This window comes from Kogia breviceps, chromosome 19 (genome assembly GCF_026419965.1).
Source record: "Kogia breviceps isolate mKogBre1 chromosome 19, mKogBre1 haplotype 1, whole genome shotgun sequence".
In the NCBI taxonomy this organism is placed as follows: Eukaryota; Metazoa; Chordata; class Mammalia; order Artiodactyla; family Physeteridae; genus Kogia; species Kogia breviceps.
In genome coordinates, this window is record NC_081328.1 from 7,896,429 (window position 1) to 7,910,256 (window position 13,828).

Below are 13,828 nucleotides of genomic sequence, written 5' to 3' on the forward strand. Positions count from 1 at the left end.
CACCCGGCCATTGTGTCAGGCGAGTGTGTGTGTGTGTGTGTAGTGGACCAAGGGGTCGGTGTGAGATCTCCGTGCACCCCAGGTGGATATGCCCTTTGCTGGGCCCCCTGCCTGCTCCCCCTTCTCAGTCCCTGTCTCTCAGGGTCCCAGCCCCCCACTCTCCCTGTCCCCCTGGGAGGCTTTGATGTTGATTGGCTGGGAATCAGTACCCCTGGGGGCGGGGGCAGTGGGCAGGGGTCCCTCTCACCTCTAATTTGCTCTGTGATAGAAGAGCTGAGTTCCCAGGGCTCAGAGTGTGTCATAAAAACAACTGAGGGGGTGGAATGAGCGACACCCCAGCCTGGGAAGTAGGGTAATGAGAGGAAGATGCAAGGGAGTTAGGAACTCAGGGGGCCTTTGCCCACGCCCAGGTGCCTGCTTTTCCCAGACTTTCTCACATATACACACACACACACACTCCAAACAAGACACTAAGACGAAAAGCCAGAAAACTGGGATAAAACATATGTTTCAACTCATTTTTCCTCAGAGTAAAAGACAAAGTCCAGAGTAAAAGACAAGGTCCAACAATGAACCTAAACCTCTCCTCTGAGGCACATTCCTGCCCCAGGGCCTTTGCATTGGCTGTGTCTTCTGCCTGGAGACCCCCTTCCCAAGACATCCCCATGAAAGATTCCCTCACCTCATTTCTCAGATATCACCTTCTCAGTGAGGCTGCCCTACCACGCTTTAAAATTGCATCACACCAAATTCCTGACCTGCCTTTTTTCCCATAGCAATCATGCCTTATAACATAGCATATGGTGTGTTACTATTAAATTGACATAGTATGTATATCCTACATACACATTAGAAAGTAAGCTTCCTGTCAATAAATAAATGATGACATTTTAAAAAGAAGAAAGTAAGCTTCCTGGAGGCGTGATCTTTATCTGTTTTGTTCACTGAAAAACCCTAAAATTCTGGAACAAGTTCAGGCACATAATAAGAGGGAGGTGTTTAACATTTTGATGAATTGAACAGAGTTGAATCCTTCCCACAGCCCACTCACTTCTCCCCTGGCTCTCCTTTCCTACAGACCATTTCCATAATTCTGTTGATCCCACCAGTTTCCCATCTCTCTCTCTCTCTCTCTCTCTCTCTCTCTCTCTCTCTCTCTCTCACACACACACACACACACACACACACCCGGACCAGACACCCAATCTCCCAGCCCTCACCTCTAGATCCTTTTCGGCTTCCAGGGAGAGGAAATCTCTACAAGAGTGCCTCAGAGACCCTATCAAGAAAGCTAGATACACGTGTGTAGCCAAACAAATCCTGTTTTTTGTTTTTACTAAAATAGGAATGTCTTTATTAGTTTTACTACTTACAAAAATAACATTTAAAAAGATAACTGGGACTTCCCTGGCAGTCCAGTGGTTAGGACTCCACACTTTCACTGCCTAGCGCACGGGTTCCGTCCTTGGTTGGGGAAGGAAGATCCCACAAGCTGCACAGCACAGCCAAAAAGAAAAATAAGTAAAAAGATAACTAACCCCAAAGTGCTGGTTGTTGGCTGCAGACATGTTAGCACTTGGTACTACATGAACCACCCCAGCTCTGCATGGGGGTATGGGCACAAAAAGAAGAATTAGGTGGGCTGGGCCACCCATGCACCTTTACATGTCCTTCCTGGCTCGTCTGAGCTTATTTCCTTGTCCTCTCTCTGTCCTTATCAGAGACCCCACCTGAAGGCTTTTCACCTGCCTGCCTGGTGGGGAGAGACTTCCTCTGCTCCCAAAGGCAGGATAGCATGTTTTGGGGGAACTAAAGTTCGCTGGAGCTACACTGAGAATGTTCTAACACTCCTGACAAAGAGGTTCCATTGGGCCCCCTGCTCAAAGCAACCACAAAGATGAAAAGCATGACATTTCAGATCTATACAAATCACCGTCTATTTATGCCCCATCTCATTCCGAAAAGAAACTTAGGTCTGAAAATTGTATCATGTGATATGTGCCAGATTATTTTTGCACAAACATCTTTTATTTATTGTACAAATATTTCTGCAAAGGTACTGAAGATTTTTATTTTATTTATTTATTTAGTTTTATAAATTTATTTATTTATTTATGGCTGTGTTGGGTCTTTGTTGCTGCACACAGGCTTTCTCTAGTTGCAGCGAGCGGGGGCTACTCTTCATCGTGGTGCACAGGCTTCTCATTGTGGTGGCTTCTCTTGTTGCGGAGCACGGGCTCTAGGTGCGCAGGCTTCAGTAGTTGCGGCACTCGGACTCAGTAGTTGTGGTGCACGGGCTTAGTTGCTCCGCGGCATGTGGGATCTTCCCGGACCAGAATTCGAACCACCCCTGTCCCATGCATTGGCAGGTGGATTCTTAACCATTGCGCCACCAGGGAAGTCCCAGAAGATGTTTAATATAATGATACATTCTTCCACCACCCCAACAAAGCAAAAGTTTTCTCTTTTTCTACCTTCCAAACGTGCCATCATAGTTTCACTTCTGTTTTCTGCTTCATAACTATTGGCCATGTTACTACATACATGGACTTTTGTAATTATAATTTTTCCTGGAATAGTATTGCATCAACTAGATTTTGTCACCCTGGTAACAGCAGTAAAAGTCTTCTGGGAAACTCTTCATCTACCACCCCACTCCATGTGGTTCCGGTGGGACGGTCAATCACAGCAACCTCCTCCTGGCCACCAGACCCAGATTCAGCCAATCACAGGATCCCATTCCTCTGGCCACAGAGACTGGCCCAGGAATGAGCAAATCACCCATGCCAGGATATCCTGCCCTGGGTCTTTGGGAAAGGGCATCTTTCTCTTACTTCCAAGGTCACAAAGCAGGAATAATATAAGTCTGGAGCAATCTGTGTCTTGGCCTCCCTTTCCCCACAACGGAGGAAACTAGTCAATAGTGAGAGAAAATGAGCCCCACACCGGAGGGAAGCAGAACCAAGAGATGGAGGGGGCCCGACATCATTTTATCCCCTTGGACTGCTCAGTTTCTGGAGCCACTGAATTCCCTTTTGTGCTTAAGCTAGTTTGATCTGAGCTTCTGTCACTTACTGTTGAAAGAATCTTAAATGCTATAATTCATTCTCGAGCGCAGGGCATTTGGGCAGCTTCCAGTTTTTGGCATTACAATTAATGCTGCAGTAAACATCTTTGTGAAAAACAAAACAAGATACTTTCCATTTTAAAATGATTAAGGGGAATTCCCTGGTGGCCTAGTGGTTAGGATTCCGGGCTTGTACTGCCGTGGCCTGGGTTCAATCTCTGGCTGGGGAACTGAGATTCTGCAAGCTGTGAGGTGCAGCCAAAAAAATAAATAAACATTTTTAAAAAATAAAAAAATGATTAACAAAGTAGCCCCAGAAGCTTCAATGTGATTGGTCTTGATTTTGCCCAAAGATTCTTTGCTGGAAGGCTGGAGGAGTCCTTAGGTCTTTCTATCTCACTCCTTTACCTCCACATCAGGTGGCTTCAACCCTCCTTTAGTCCTCCTTACGTCACTCACCTGGTTGTTAGGAAATTCAGGTAAAGTTTGGCCAGGCCAGGAGGCAAGGCATGGGTGACCATCTGGGGAGACCATGGAAGTGGAGAAACAGTGAAGAGGAGAGTATGGCCATCTGGAGAGCTGTGAGAGGGAAGCTTAGCTGATATAAAAAGAGGGGGGAAAAAAAAAAGAGTTGCAATCCTGTTTTAAGGGCTTCCCTGGTGACACAGTGGTTGAGCGTCTGCCTGCTGAGGCAGGGGACACGGGTTCGTGACCCGGTCCGGGAAGATCCCACATGCCGCGGGGCGGCTGGGCCCGTGAGCCTTGGCCGCTGAGCCTGCACATCTGGAGCCTGTGCTCCACAACGGGAGAGGCCACAACAGTGAGAGGCCCGCATACCAGAAAAAATAATAATAATAAAATTAAGCTTATTTTTAAAAAATAACACTTTAAAAGTTGTCTATCTGTAGGGCATCTGGATATTAAAAATGAAAGGCTTCAGCAGTGGTTCTAAAACGTTAGCACGTATCAGAATAACCTAGAGGGTTTGTTAAGCCCCTGTCAGGCCCCCACCTTCAGTGTAGGAGGTCTAGGGTGGGCCTAGAGATTCTATTAAGTCCCAAGGTGCGGTTGCTATCGCTTGACTGCGCTTTGAGAATCACTGGTATAAACTCAAAGATTAAAACAATGATGAACTCTCATCCTATAAGCAGATAGGGTAGGGGATCCTGGAGAAAGAGAACCCCGCATGGCTTTCTTGACATAAGAGAAGCCATTTTAAGCCTAAGCCATTTTGTGATCTCAGCCTGGCCACAATGCTTGCCCTAGAACAGGTCTCAGTAATTAATGATCTTAGGGGAACAAAAGAATGCAGGAACAAAGGAAAAGCATTCAAGAAGCAACAATTCAGCGATAAAACAGAGTCCTCGGTCTTCCTCAAGGGATATGCATAACAATCTGAGCTTTTTAGTTGTTCTACCGGAACGGAGGTCCCCCATGCAGGTGGGGGATGGTAAGTAACTAGGGGCTAAAACCGCAGACTGGTGGGAACCTAATGCTGTTAACCTTCTTCAGAAGCTTGAGACTTCGATCAACTAAAGCTCGGACTCTAGCAACCTTCGCCCCTATTCTACGCTGATTCCTCTTCTGCTCGAGCCCCTTCACGAATAAGCATACACCATCCCAAACCATTCACTAATATGCATGTACGCTTAGCTTAAAACAGCTCCAGTTTTGCTGTTCGGGAGACACTGCTTTGGGAGAGATCCCCTGTGTTCTCCTTACTTGCAAATCCTTCCTTCTCCTGCTCTTTGGCTTGGTTATGTCTTTTGGCTCGACATTCACCAAGAGATGAATTCAGTTTTCTGGGTGTCAATCCCAGCCAGCAGGTGGAGGCAATTGGGGAGCATTCCTTGGAAATTTTCAGGGGACCCTTTCAGAGCCTCTCCTGAGAAGCCCTGCCATCTGCTCCACCCCTCCTGCCTAACCCCAAGGCTCAATGATTTAGCAGTACACTGGGGAGATAAGACCCAGACTCAGCCCCCCAGCCCCAGGGGCAACCAAGAACTCCCAGGGTACTGGAGGACTCAGAGTAAACAACTGCTAATCAAATGAGAAACACGAGTAAATGCCCGAGGAGCAAAGCAGGATGGAAGTGGCTAAAACGCTTTAAGGATCTGGAGATGAAGCTCAAGATGAAGAGGGATTTGGAGGTCACCAAAATAAGGGTGCAAGGACTTTCACCAGCAGTGGGAACAGGATACACATGGGCACAGGGAGACTGATAGTTGAGCATCTAGAGAAAATGCAACACTTTCACTCAGGTTTGTGCAATAAATAATTATCATTCCCATTTTACAAAGGAGGCTCTGAGATGTTAAGTAGCTTGCCCAAGGCTATCCAGCTGGTAAGCAGGAAGACCCAAACTGGAACTCCAAAGCCCTCTAAGTTTGGTGGCTGCCTCACACACAGCTGTGCCCCCTTGTCTCCTCCTCCCGCTCCAGAAGACATCCCCTATCCTCCTGCCACCTTTCTCCAAGCCTTCCCCCCTCAACCCCTTCCCAGCTAGCTTCCCTAGTCTCTTTTCTCAGAAGTTCTTGTGTAATTAACCATTACCAGGCTCATGAACTAGGACAGGAAGGAGTCCAGAGTCTCAGGACCTCTCCCACCACTTGCTGGCCCTGTGTAACCTAAGCCCAGGGATCAAAATCACGCCTTACTTAGCCTGTCTGGCCTTCTCCCTGGTTTGCTGTGAGGATCAAAAGAGCGTAGGGATGTGATGTGACTATGTTCCCTCGCCATCCTTCGGGACCCCTTCCTCCGCGCCCGCAGCCACCACACCCCCGCGCTGGAATCTACAACTATGTTACCAAGCCTAAGGAGATCTGTCCAGTCCAGCAGGTGTGTCCCACCTGCCTCGTGGGAGGAGCCGCAGTTTCCGGGCTCCCCTGGCGCCTGAAGCGAGAGGGAGTGGCCCTACAGTTTGGCAACCCCACCCGGCGATGACCCGGGATACAAGGCGAAGGAGGGGAGCCCTCCGCCCGCAAGAGCAGCAGCACAAAACATGCAGATGAGGGACTGCTGCCTCCGTACTCGGCCTCTGCGCCCGTCCAGTAAGCCAGGGTCCAACCTCTCCTCCCCGCCAGTGATAAAACCTCTGCTCCCCGGGGACCCTTCCCAGCACTCCGAGTCCGCAGCCCAGGCACTGGTACCGGGGTGGGGAGAGTTAATTCCAACCGCCTCTCTGCGTATTCCGGAGGCCGGGTCGCCGAGAGCACCTCCCATTGGCTGCAGAGCCGGCTCGGCGCTGATTGGCTGAGGCTCCCGGCTAAGGCTCCCCATTGGGCGTCGCTCTCCAGTGATTGGAGTGTGGCGGCCCGGCCTCCGCAGGCTCCCTGGGGTGCAGCTGCCTGCGGGCTCTGGCAGCTGCCTGAGGGCGCTCATCCCCGGCCTGAGCCTCGATTTCCTTCCCCGGTCCAGACCTCGTTGCTGTCCGGGGACGCCACTGGATCTTCTCCTGGATCCTTTCGCTCCTTAACCTGCTGATTTTCTTTTTCCTTCTTCCCTGGCTCCGGTCTCCCAGCTCCGCGTTTCCCCCACCTACTCCCGGCCCCCATAGCCGGCCATCCTCAGCATCCCACCTGCCACCCTCCTGGCTTCTGCCCCTCCTTGACCTCAAATCCCTTGATTAACAAGTCCCTGTCATAACCTTCTCGCCAGACTCTCCTAAACTCATATTTCTTCTCTCTTTGCCATCTCCTGGCTCCCAAATTCCAGCTAACCCTTGACCTCTTGACATTTGACCCTGACACTCTTGACTCCAGACCTCTGCATTTCTACCTCCTGCAGCCTGGACTGCTGGAACTGAGGCTTTCCCCTGATTTTCTGACTCCGTTTCTGAAGCTCATTTTAACTCTCTTACCCCTGGGCCAGTTCCTGCTACTGCTGTCCCAACATGGACTTCTTGATGAGTGGCCTGGCAGCCTGCGGGGCCTGTTTGTTCACCAATCCCCTGGAGGTGGTGAAGACCAGGATGCAGCTGCAGGGAGAACTGCAGGCCCCCGGGACCTACCGACGACACTACCGAAACGTCTTCCATGCCTTCATCACCATCGGCAAGGTGGACGGCCTGGCGGCCCTGCAGAAGGGCCTGGCCCCTGCCCTCTTATACCAGTTCCTGATGAACGGCATCCGGCTGGGCACCTACGGGCTGGCTGAAGCTGGGGGCTGCCTGCACACGGCTGAAGGCACCCTGAGCCCTGTCCGCAGCGCAGCAGCTGGGGCCCTGGCTGGGGTCATGGGAGCCTACCTGGGGAGCCCCATCTACATGGTGAGAAGAAGGGTCTTGCTTGGGGCCTTCAGGGCAGACCTTTGGTGCAGGGTGGGTGCCTGGGCCTTCACAACCTTATACTGAGGTTGGAAGTGGATTTGTGTAGGGGAGGGTGAGGAATTTGATTAACATACATCAGCGAGTGTTGGGATCAGGGGAAGTCCTGGGCGTTACCATCCCACAGTCCGCCCCTTTGAGTTAATCTGGTATCGGTGAAGGGTCAGGAACCTGAGGCCCACAAAGGGGAAGTGACTAGCCCAAGGTCACCACAGCTGCTTGTTGCTAGGACTTGGCCCTGCTTAGCGCTCTTTCTGGAAAGACGTTGGGAGGCAATGAGTTCTGTAGAAGGAGAGGCAGTCTGGTCTCACTCCCAGGGTATGAGATTCAGGGACAGTGACTTCTCCAAAGTCAGCTGGACACATGCCCCCCACAGGGCTTGGGGGCCAGAGAGCAAGTTTTGCCGATGACCCCTCACAACCTGCCCCAGAGCCTGATGGGAAGCCTGGTCATGATGGTGGCTGAAGATCCTCTCTGCCGGTCTGGGGGTAGGAGCTGGCATGAGAGGCTGGACACCACCAGGTCTTGCCTGACATGAACAGTCTTAGGGACTGTTGCCATTCTCCAACCTCTCCACCCCCGCCCCTTTCCCCAAGGGAAAAAGGATGTAGAGGGGGTGGGGTGTCTTGCAGCGCTAGGAGAGCCATCCCCCGGGACTGGAGCCAAGGGACACAGTCTCATGACCAATTTATTAGGGGGGAACAACAATAATGATCAGACTAGAAGGATATTCATCGCCGAACGCTGCAGAGGAAGTGTGAAGGGGTCAGGCATTTGGGTGTCTGGGGTGGGGGGCTGGCCGCTGGGCCGTAGGCTGTGATACTCTCTCGTCCCCAGGTGAAGACACACCTACAGGCACAGGCAGCCACAGAAATTGCTGTGGGGCACCAGTATAACCATCAGGTGAGGGTTTTCCAAGCCACCGGCATCCCTGCCCATTCTCTTCCATTCTCCCCCAGGTTTCTGCCCGCACCCGACAGCTGCAACCCAGCCACGGCTCTGCCCAGCCCATCAGCTCGGCCCTACTCTGCCCCTGGAGTCCACCCAGACCCTCTCATCCCTATGTTCCCTGTTCCTCTAGCTTCTGCACCTATTTCTCTTGCCCCATTCTCCTGACCTGCTAATGTCCTCACTCGCATATGCCCTGCCCTGTGCTGGGGTGGTGGGGAGGGAAGGTGGGTTGGCAAACAAGCGAGGGCCACATTCATGCTCTAAGCCCACATGGCACTGGTTGTCTGGACATCGAGTGCCCTTTATGGACATCCTTGGCATTATTAGGGGGTGGCAGCCCCTGATGCCTGGGTGACTGAACCCCCCCCCCCACCATGGCCTTTTCTCTGCCCTCCCCTCCCCCAACCAGGGCATGTTTCAGGCGCTAATCAAGATTGGCCAGAAACATGGTCTGGTGGGGTTGTGGCGTGGGGCCCTGGGCGGCCTGCCCCGAGTTATCGTCGGCTCCTCCACCCAGCTGTGCACCTTCTCGTCCACCAAGGACCTCGTGACCCAGCAGGAGGTACTGCCCGGGAAAGGGGTGGGGCCACCCTGGGAATGTGGGCAGGGGAAGGGCAAGCTGAAGTGGGCGCAGCTTGAAGAGGAACAGTGCCAACATTCAATGTGAGGGAGCGGCAGGAGGGCTTGGGGGGATCACTGTCCCTTAACAACCTTCCCACAGTTCTCTCGTCACTTCCTCCCAGGTGTACCTGAGTCCTCAGGGCCTTCCGCTCTTCCTCCCTCGCAGTGTTGTCACCGGTGGAGTGGAAGCTCCCTGCGTTACCAGCTCTCCACTGTCTCCCCAGCGCAGGGCCTGGGCTTTCCGAGGGGTTGAATGATTGGCTGACTGACAGAGCTCTCCTTCCCTCCCTCCCGCCTTAGATATTTCCACCCCACAGCTGGAAGGTGGCTCTGGTGGCCGCCATGGTGAGTGGCATTGCGGTGGTCCTGGCCATGACACCCTTTGACGTGGTCAGCACAAGGCTCTACAACCAGCCCACAGATGCTCGGGGCAAGGTAAGGGAGTGCTCTGGGGTGCAGGCAGGCAGGGAAAGCCAGGGGGTGAGGGAAGCAGATTGTGGGTGCAGGTAGGAAGCCTAAAATGCAGCCTGCTGAGGGGAGGCCCCTGGTGGGCTCTGACAAACTCTGCTCTTCCTCTTCAACCTTTCAGGGCCTCATGTACCGGGGCTTGCTGGATGCTCTGCTGCAGACAGCTCGGATAGAGGGCATTTGGGGCATGTACAAGGGTATAGGTGCCTCCTACTTCCGCCTCGGCCCCCACACCATCCTCTCCCTCTTCTTCTGGGACCAGCTGCGCACACTCTACTACACGTACACCAAATAACAACAGCCACTCTTCCAACACTCCACCAAGTCGGCACTCCTTGGACCCTTCTGACTCCATTGTTATGACCTGGTGACTTCTGACCAGATGACCTTTCATCCATCAGAGGGGGACCGCCAACCCCACTCCCCATCTGTTTTCTCAGGGTTGAATCACTACAAGGGGTCACTTCCCTCCCTTCCTTGGGTGTCACTTTAAACCTTCCCTACCCGTACCCCTGTGAATTTCACACCCCTCTCTCAGGGCTGAACCAGTCACTGCAAAATGTATTTCCTCCCTTCCTCCACTGCCGACCTTGGGTCCCTTCTGATCCCATGCACAATTTTAAACTCCACCGTCCAAGACCAAAGGGAATTGGGGGGACCCAGGTGTTCTGTTAGATTCAAAGGCACAGAGATTATATTGGTTATAAAGCAGGTTTATTTCTGCAGAGTGGAGGTGTCTTATGTTTATGCACTGGGAAGGAATTAGGGGAATATATCCAACCCTTTGATCCCCTTGCAGAGCAGAGGCCCCAAGTCTTCAGAAGCAGCATGCAGCATTTCAGCGTCCTTACTGGGTACCAAAGATGTTGGGATCGTGAAGGGTCAGACTGGTCACCAACTGTTCAAAGTCACCCAGGCTCCAGGGCGGAAGTGACAGATTTTCAGGGCCAAGAGATGACCTATTCTCAGGGCTTGGGGAGGGGAACAGATAGAGAGAGAACATCATCCGGGCCTTGGGCTTGTAAATTCCCATCTCCTGTTTCCCAGAGGACCTGGTTATCTGTGACCCCAAACCCCTGGCCCACTCCCACTATCTGTGACCCCCACACCCCTGGCCCACTCCCACTATCTGTGACCCCACACCCCTGGCCCACTCCCACTTCCTTGGAGGACCCCAGTCTCCCTACTCTGCCCCTCCAAGCCAGTTCTCCTGGGGACCCAGTCCTGAGCCATGTGCCCTTTCTGTTCTCCTTACGGGGGCTGATTGAAGGTGAGCAGGCAATCAGTCTGGTACTGGGGCAGCCGCAGCAAGGCCTGGTACAGTGTCACATACTTTGCTACCTAAAGTGATCAGAGTCAGGATGCTTACCTGATTCCCTAGAGCCACCCCCTTCACCCCTCCAAGACGTCTCACACTCCCCTGGCCCTCACCTGCTGGTTTTCTTTAGCTACCTGCTGCTTGCCAGAGAGGATCCAGGCTTCTTGACAGCAGCCCCTCAGGGCCAGGTTCTCCAAAAGGAGGGGCTGCACAGCCTCCACTTGCACAACCCTAGCCTCCTGCACCCCGCCAACGTCCTCAAAATGGTACCTGGAGTTGGGGGAGCGGGGTCAGGGAGGGGCATTTCTCACTGCCCCTTACAAGCATCTCATCCTAAACTTCGCTCATTTCTGGTGATGTGGTGTTACCCTTGGAGTTCTCATTGCCCAGATTAACCGACCCGCCACAGACCCCGCCCACTCCTTCGGCTCTGGTCCTCCCATTGGCCAGCGCGGGCCCGCCTCCCTCACCGCGCTGCCTCTTCGCCCTGCACGTGGGCCTGCAGCTCCAGAAGTTCCACGATCAGGCTCTGGTCGGTCACGCGATGACAGAAAACTTCTTGATTGTCCGGGACCGGTCGGAAGTCGCTGGAGAGAGGCGAGGCAGACCCTGGTTGACCCCGGCTCCCTTCCCGCAACCCACCTGGTCAGCCTCCTTTGGCGCCCGTGCCTTCTTACCTTACGTCGATGGCCCCCGGAGGGAGTGTGGCGGAGAAGGCGCCCCCGAACAGTGGGTAGTCTTGCGTGGGCTCCATGGGCCTGAGACTAGTGTATGGGCATTAAAGATTTAAAAGAAACCCACATGGGGCCACTTGGCATCACCTCCGTTTCGCGACAGCCCCGGCCCCCTTCAGGTCTTCCTCTGCTCCTGACCCTTTAGGATTTGGCCCCGCCCCGCGATCACGCTGGCCAATTGGCGCCCGCGCCTTGGGGGGGGGGCGGTGCCCCAGCGGAGCTCCTCCCGGAAGCCAAGCTCTTAGAAGGGCGCGGGGCGGGACCGCGGGGTCCGCTAGGAGCTGAGACTTCGGTTTAGGACTTCTGACACTCTTGTGGTCACTGGCCCGCGCCCGCCGGTCTCCTCCTTCTAAAGGGGTCGCACTTTCTAAGAGTGTTGCCTGAGACCCTCCTTAGGGGCCGTTGCTCGTCCAAGGGACCGATGTCTTATGGGGTCTCCTGAGTTGGTGAGGATAGTTTCAGGGTCTCCCATATCACTCTCCCGGGCCTCTTGACAGAGAATGAGCTGCCAGCCAGTTCGCTAATTCCCGGATGCATGGAATTAGGGGAACAATAGGGCCAGGTGTGCGGGGCCGGGTTAGGATTCAGGCCTCACGCCTTCCTGGAAGCAAGACCCAAACCGGGGATTATACATCTCATCCCCCTCAAATCTTCACCTTGGGAACTGAGGTGAGGCGAGGGGATGGAGGGGTGGGGAGGGAGGCGTTGCCCACCCCTCACACACTCGCCTGGACGAAAGCACAGAATAAACTTTTTCTTTTATAGATTTTTAGAGTGTTCTTAAAGTTTCAGCTCAAGTGTATCCTCCCAGCGAATTGCTCCATTCATCTTTGATCCCCAGCACCTGGCAGAGTGTTTAAGAGCATAACAGACCCATGAGGTACCGTTGAGTGATTGAATAAACCCAACAGGGTGAATTTTGGAACCCAGGGGACCACCCATACCCTCAGGGGTTCTAGATGTCATCTACTTCCCAGCCAAAAACTGAGCAAGAGGATTCTCATCCTGAGGCCATCCTGTTACTGACCAGGGTTCTTGGCCTCCTTAATTAATAGAAATTGATCAGAGGTGAAATTCAGGCAAGGCTTTATTGGGGCCCCTGCTGCAGCAGGGGGAAATGAGAGCAAACAACAGTTTCCCTTGCTTGCTGGCTCCCTGAGGGGGTGGTGAACTTGTTCTTTATGTGGGTGAGGGTAGGGGTGTGTCCAGGGGTCAGGCCGGAGGGGGGGCTTTGATGGTTTTCCCACCCCATAGGTGGTGTGTGCAGGAGGCATGCGCAGTACCCTGTTTTTGCTCCGGGCTCTTCAAGACTGGCAGTTGGGTGTTTTGGTCTCTTTTGTATCTTTTATCCAGGATTTGCCCCGACTGCGCATGCGTGCAGTTATTTTTAGTCCCATACAATTTCTTTGTATTTTGTTGCTGGAGGAGAGGTGTGTCCAGGTGCAAGCAGTGCCGCAAAGGGTCCCATGTTGCAGCCTGTATCACTAGAGCTGGCTACTTCTGAATGGGAAAAGAATACGGGACAAAGTATGGCCTCAGAAGGTTTGCGGAACAGGAGCAGTGAGAAGAGAATTTTGTATGTGATCAGGATTTTCTAAGGTTGGATTACATTTAATTAGGTAAATAGACTTTATGAAGATCAGGCTGATGCAAGACTGGATTTGGTTTCTGTCTCTCATGAGAGAACAAAGTTGTCCTGGAATGCTGCTTTTGCTAACAGATCGTGTGAGTTCCTGTGCCTTTAAATGATCTATATTTACTTTTGATTTTTTTCCCTGCCTTGGCTCAAGGAATCAATATTGTTTCACAGCAACCTATGATCTTATGCAACCGGGTGTTTTAAAACTTTTAAAAATTTTTGACAGACTTCTCGAATACATCATGGCTGTTCTGGCCCACTGTTGTAGCCCGGATGAAAAGGAGCACATACTGAGGAAGTCCAGGGAACACGCAGGTGGCCTACTGGCCACCAGTCCACACCACCAGATTTATCAGGTGGATGGGGATGCAGTCCCAGAACATGACCCACACTGGGACCATGAATACCGTGTAGGCCAGGCCAGGATGAGACATTATATTACTCGTTTATCAGAAGGAATGAAAAGGTGTATGGTGAAGCCTGTAAATTATGATAAGGTCTGAGGTTACACAGGAAAAAGATGAAAACCTGGCAGTCTTCCTGAGCCGACTGACAGAGGCATTCAGGAAGGACACCAATACAGACGCTGAGTCCGCAAGAGGGAGGACGCTGTCGGCCATACGTTTTATCACCCAGGCTACTCCTGATATCCGGAGAAAATTACTAAAGCTTGAGGCTGGGCCCCAAATCCCATTGTCAACCCTGG

At 52.7% G+C, this 13,828-nt stretch overlaps 2 protein-coding genes across 5 annotated transcripts; one reads left to right on the forward strand and one right to left on the reverse strand.

The window, feature by feature from the left end:
- Positions 1–6,344: 6,344 nt before the first annotated feature.
- On the forward strand, positions 6,345–11,545 carry SLC25A35 (solute carrier family 25 member 35). 2 transcript variants are annotated; one of them, XM_059047520.2, is made up of 5 exons: positions 6,345–7,334; positions 8,229–8,294; positions 8,752–8,904; positions 9,264–9,398; positions 9,553–11,545. In XM_059047520.2, the coding sequence occupies exons 1-5, from the start codon at positions 6,960–6,962 to the stop codon at positions 9,724–9,726; spliced, it is 903 nt and encodes a 300-aa protein (XP_058903503.1). In that variant the 5' UTR covers positions 6,345–6,959; the 3' UTR covers positions 9,727–11,545. The 2 variants fall into 2 exon arrangements, with proteins under 2 accessions (XP_058903503.1, XP_066877201.1); XM_067021100.1 differs by lacking the exon at positions 8,752–8,904 and having other exon boundaries at positions 6,385–7,334; positions 9,553–10,158.
- On the reverse strand, positions 10,124–11,651 carry RANGRF (RAN guanine nucleotide release factor). 3 transcript variants are annotated; one of them, XM_059047532.2, is made up of 5 exons: positions 11,427–11,651; positions 11,220–11,336; positions 10,863–11,019; positions 10,687–10,772; positions 10,124–10,402 (listed from the first exon to the last, which is right to left on the reverse strand). In XM_059047532.2, exons 1-5 carry the CDS (start codon positions 11,501–11,503, stop codon positions 10,279–10,281), a joined length of 561 nt encoding a protein of 186 aa, XP_058903515.1. In that variant the 5' UTR covers positions 11,504–11,651; the 3' UTR covers positions 10,124–10,278. The 3 variants fall into 3 exon arrangements, with proteins under 3 accessions (XP_058903515.1, XP_066877202.1, XP_058903517.1); XM_067021101.1 differs by having other exon boundaries at positions 10,884–11,019; positions 11,427–11,632; XM_059047534.2 differs by lacking the exon at positions 10,687–10,772 and having other exon boundaries at positions 10,314–10,402; positions 11,427–11,632.
- Between the last annotated feature and the right edge of the window lie 2,177 nt (positions 11,652–13,828).

Bases quoted from the DNA above. Each gene is read 5' to 3' on its own strand.
- SLC25A35 (XM_059047520.2), top strand. From the start codon at position 6,960: ATGGACTTCTTGATGAGTGGCCTGGCAGCCTGCGGGGCCTGTTTGTTC. The intron at 8,905-9,263 runs GTACTGCCCGGG...CTCCCGCCTTAG, and splicing joins ACCTCGTGACCCAGCAGGAG to ATATTTCCACCCCACAGCTG. The intron at 9,399-9,552 runs GTAAGGGAGTGC...TCAACCTTTCAG, and splicing joins CCACAGATGCTCGGGGCAAG to GGCCTCATGTACCGGGGCTT.
- RANGRF (XM_059047532.2), bottom strand. From the start codon at position 11,503: ATGGAGCCCACGCAAGACTACCCACTGTTCGGGGGCGCCTTCTCCGCC. The intron at 11,020-11,219 runs GTGAGGGAGGCG...CCCCAACTCCAG, and splicing joins CAGGGCGAAGAGGCAGCGCG to GTACCATTTTGAGGACGTTG. The intron at 10,773-10,862 runs GTGAGGGCCAGG...TGATCACTTTAG, and splicing joins TAGCTAAAGAAAACCAGCAG to GTAGCAAAGTATGTGACACT.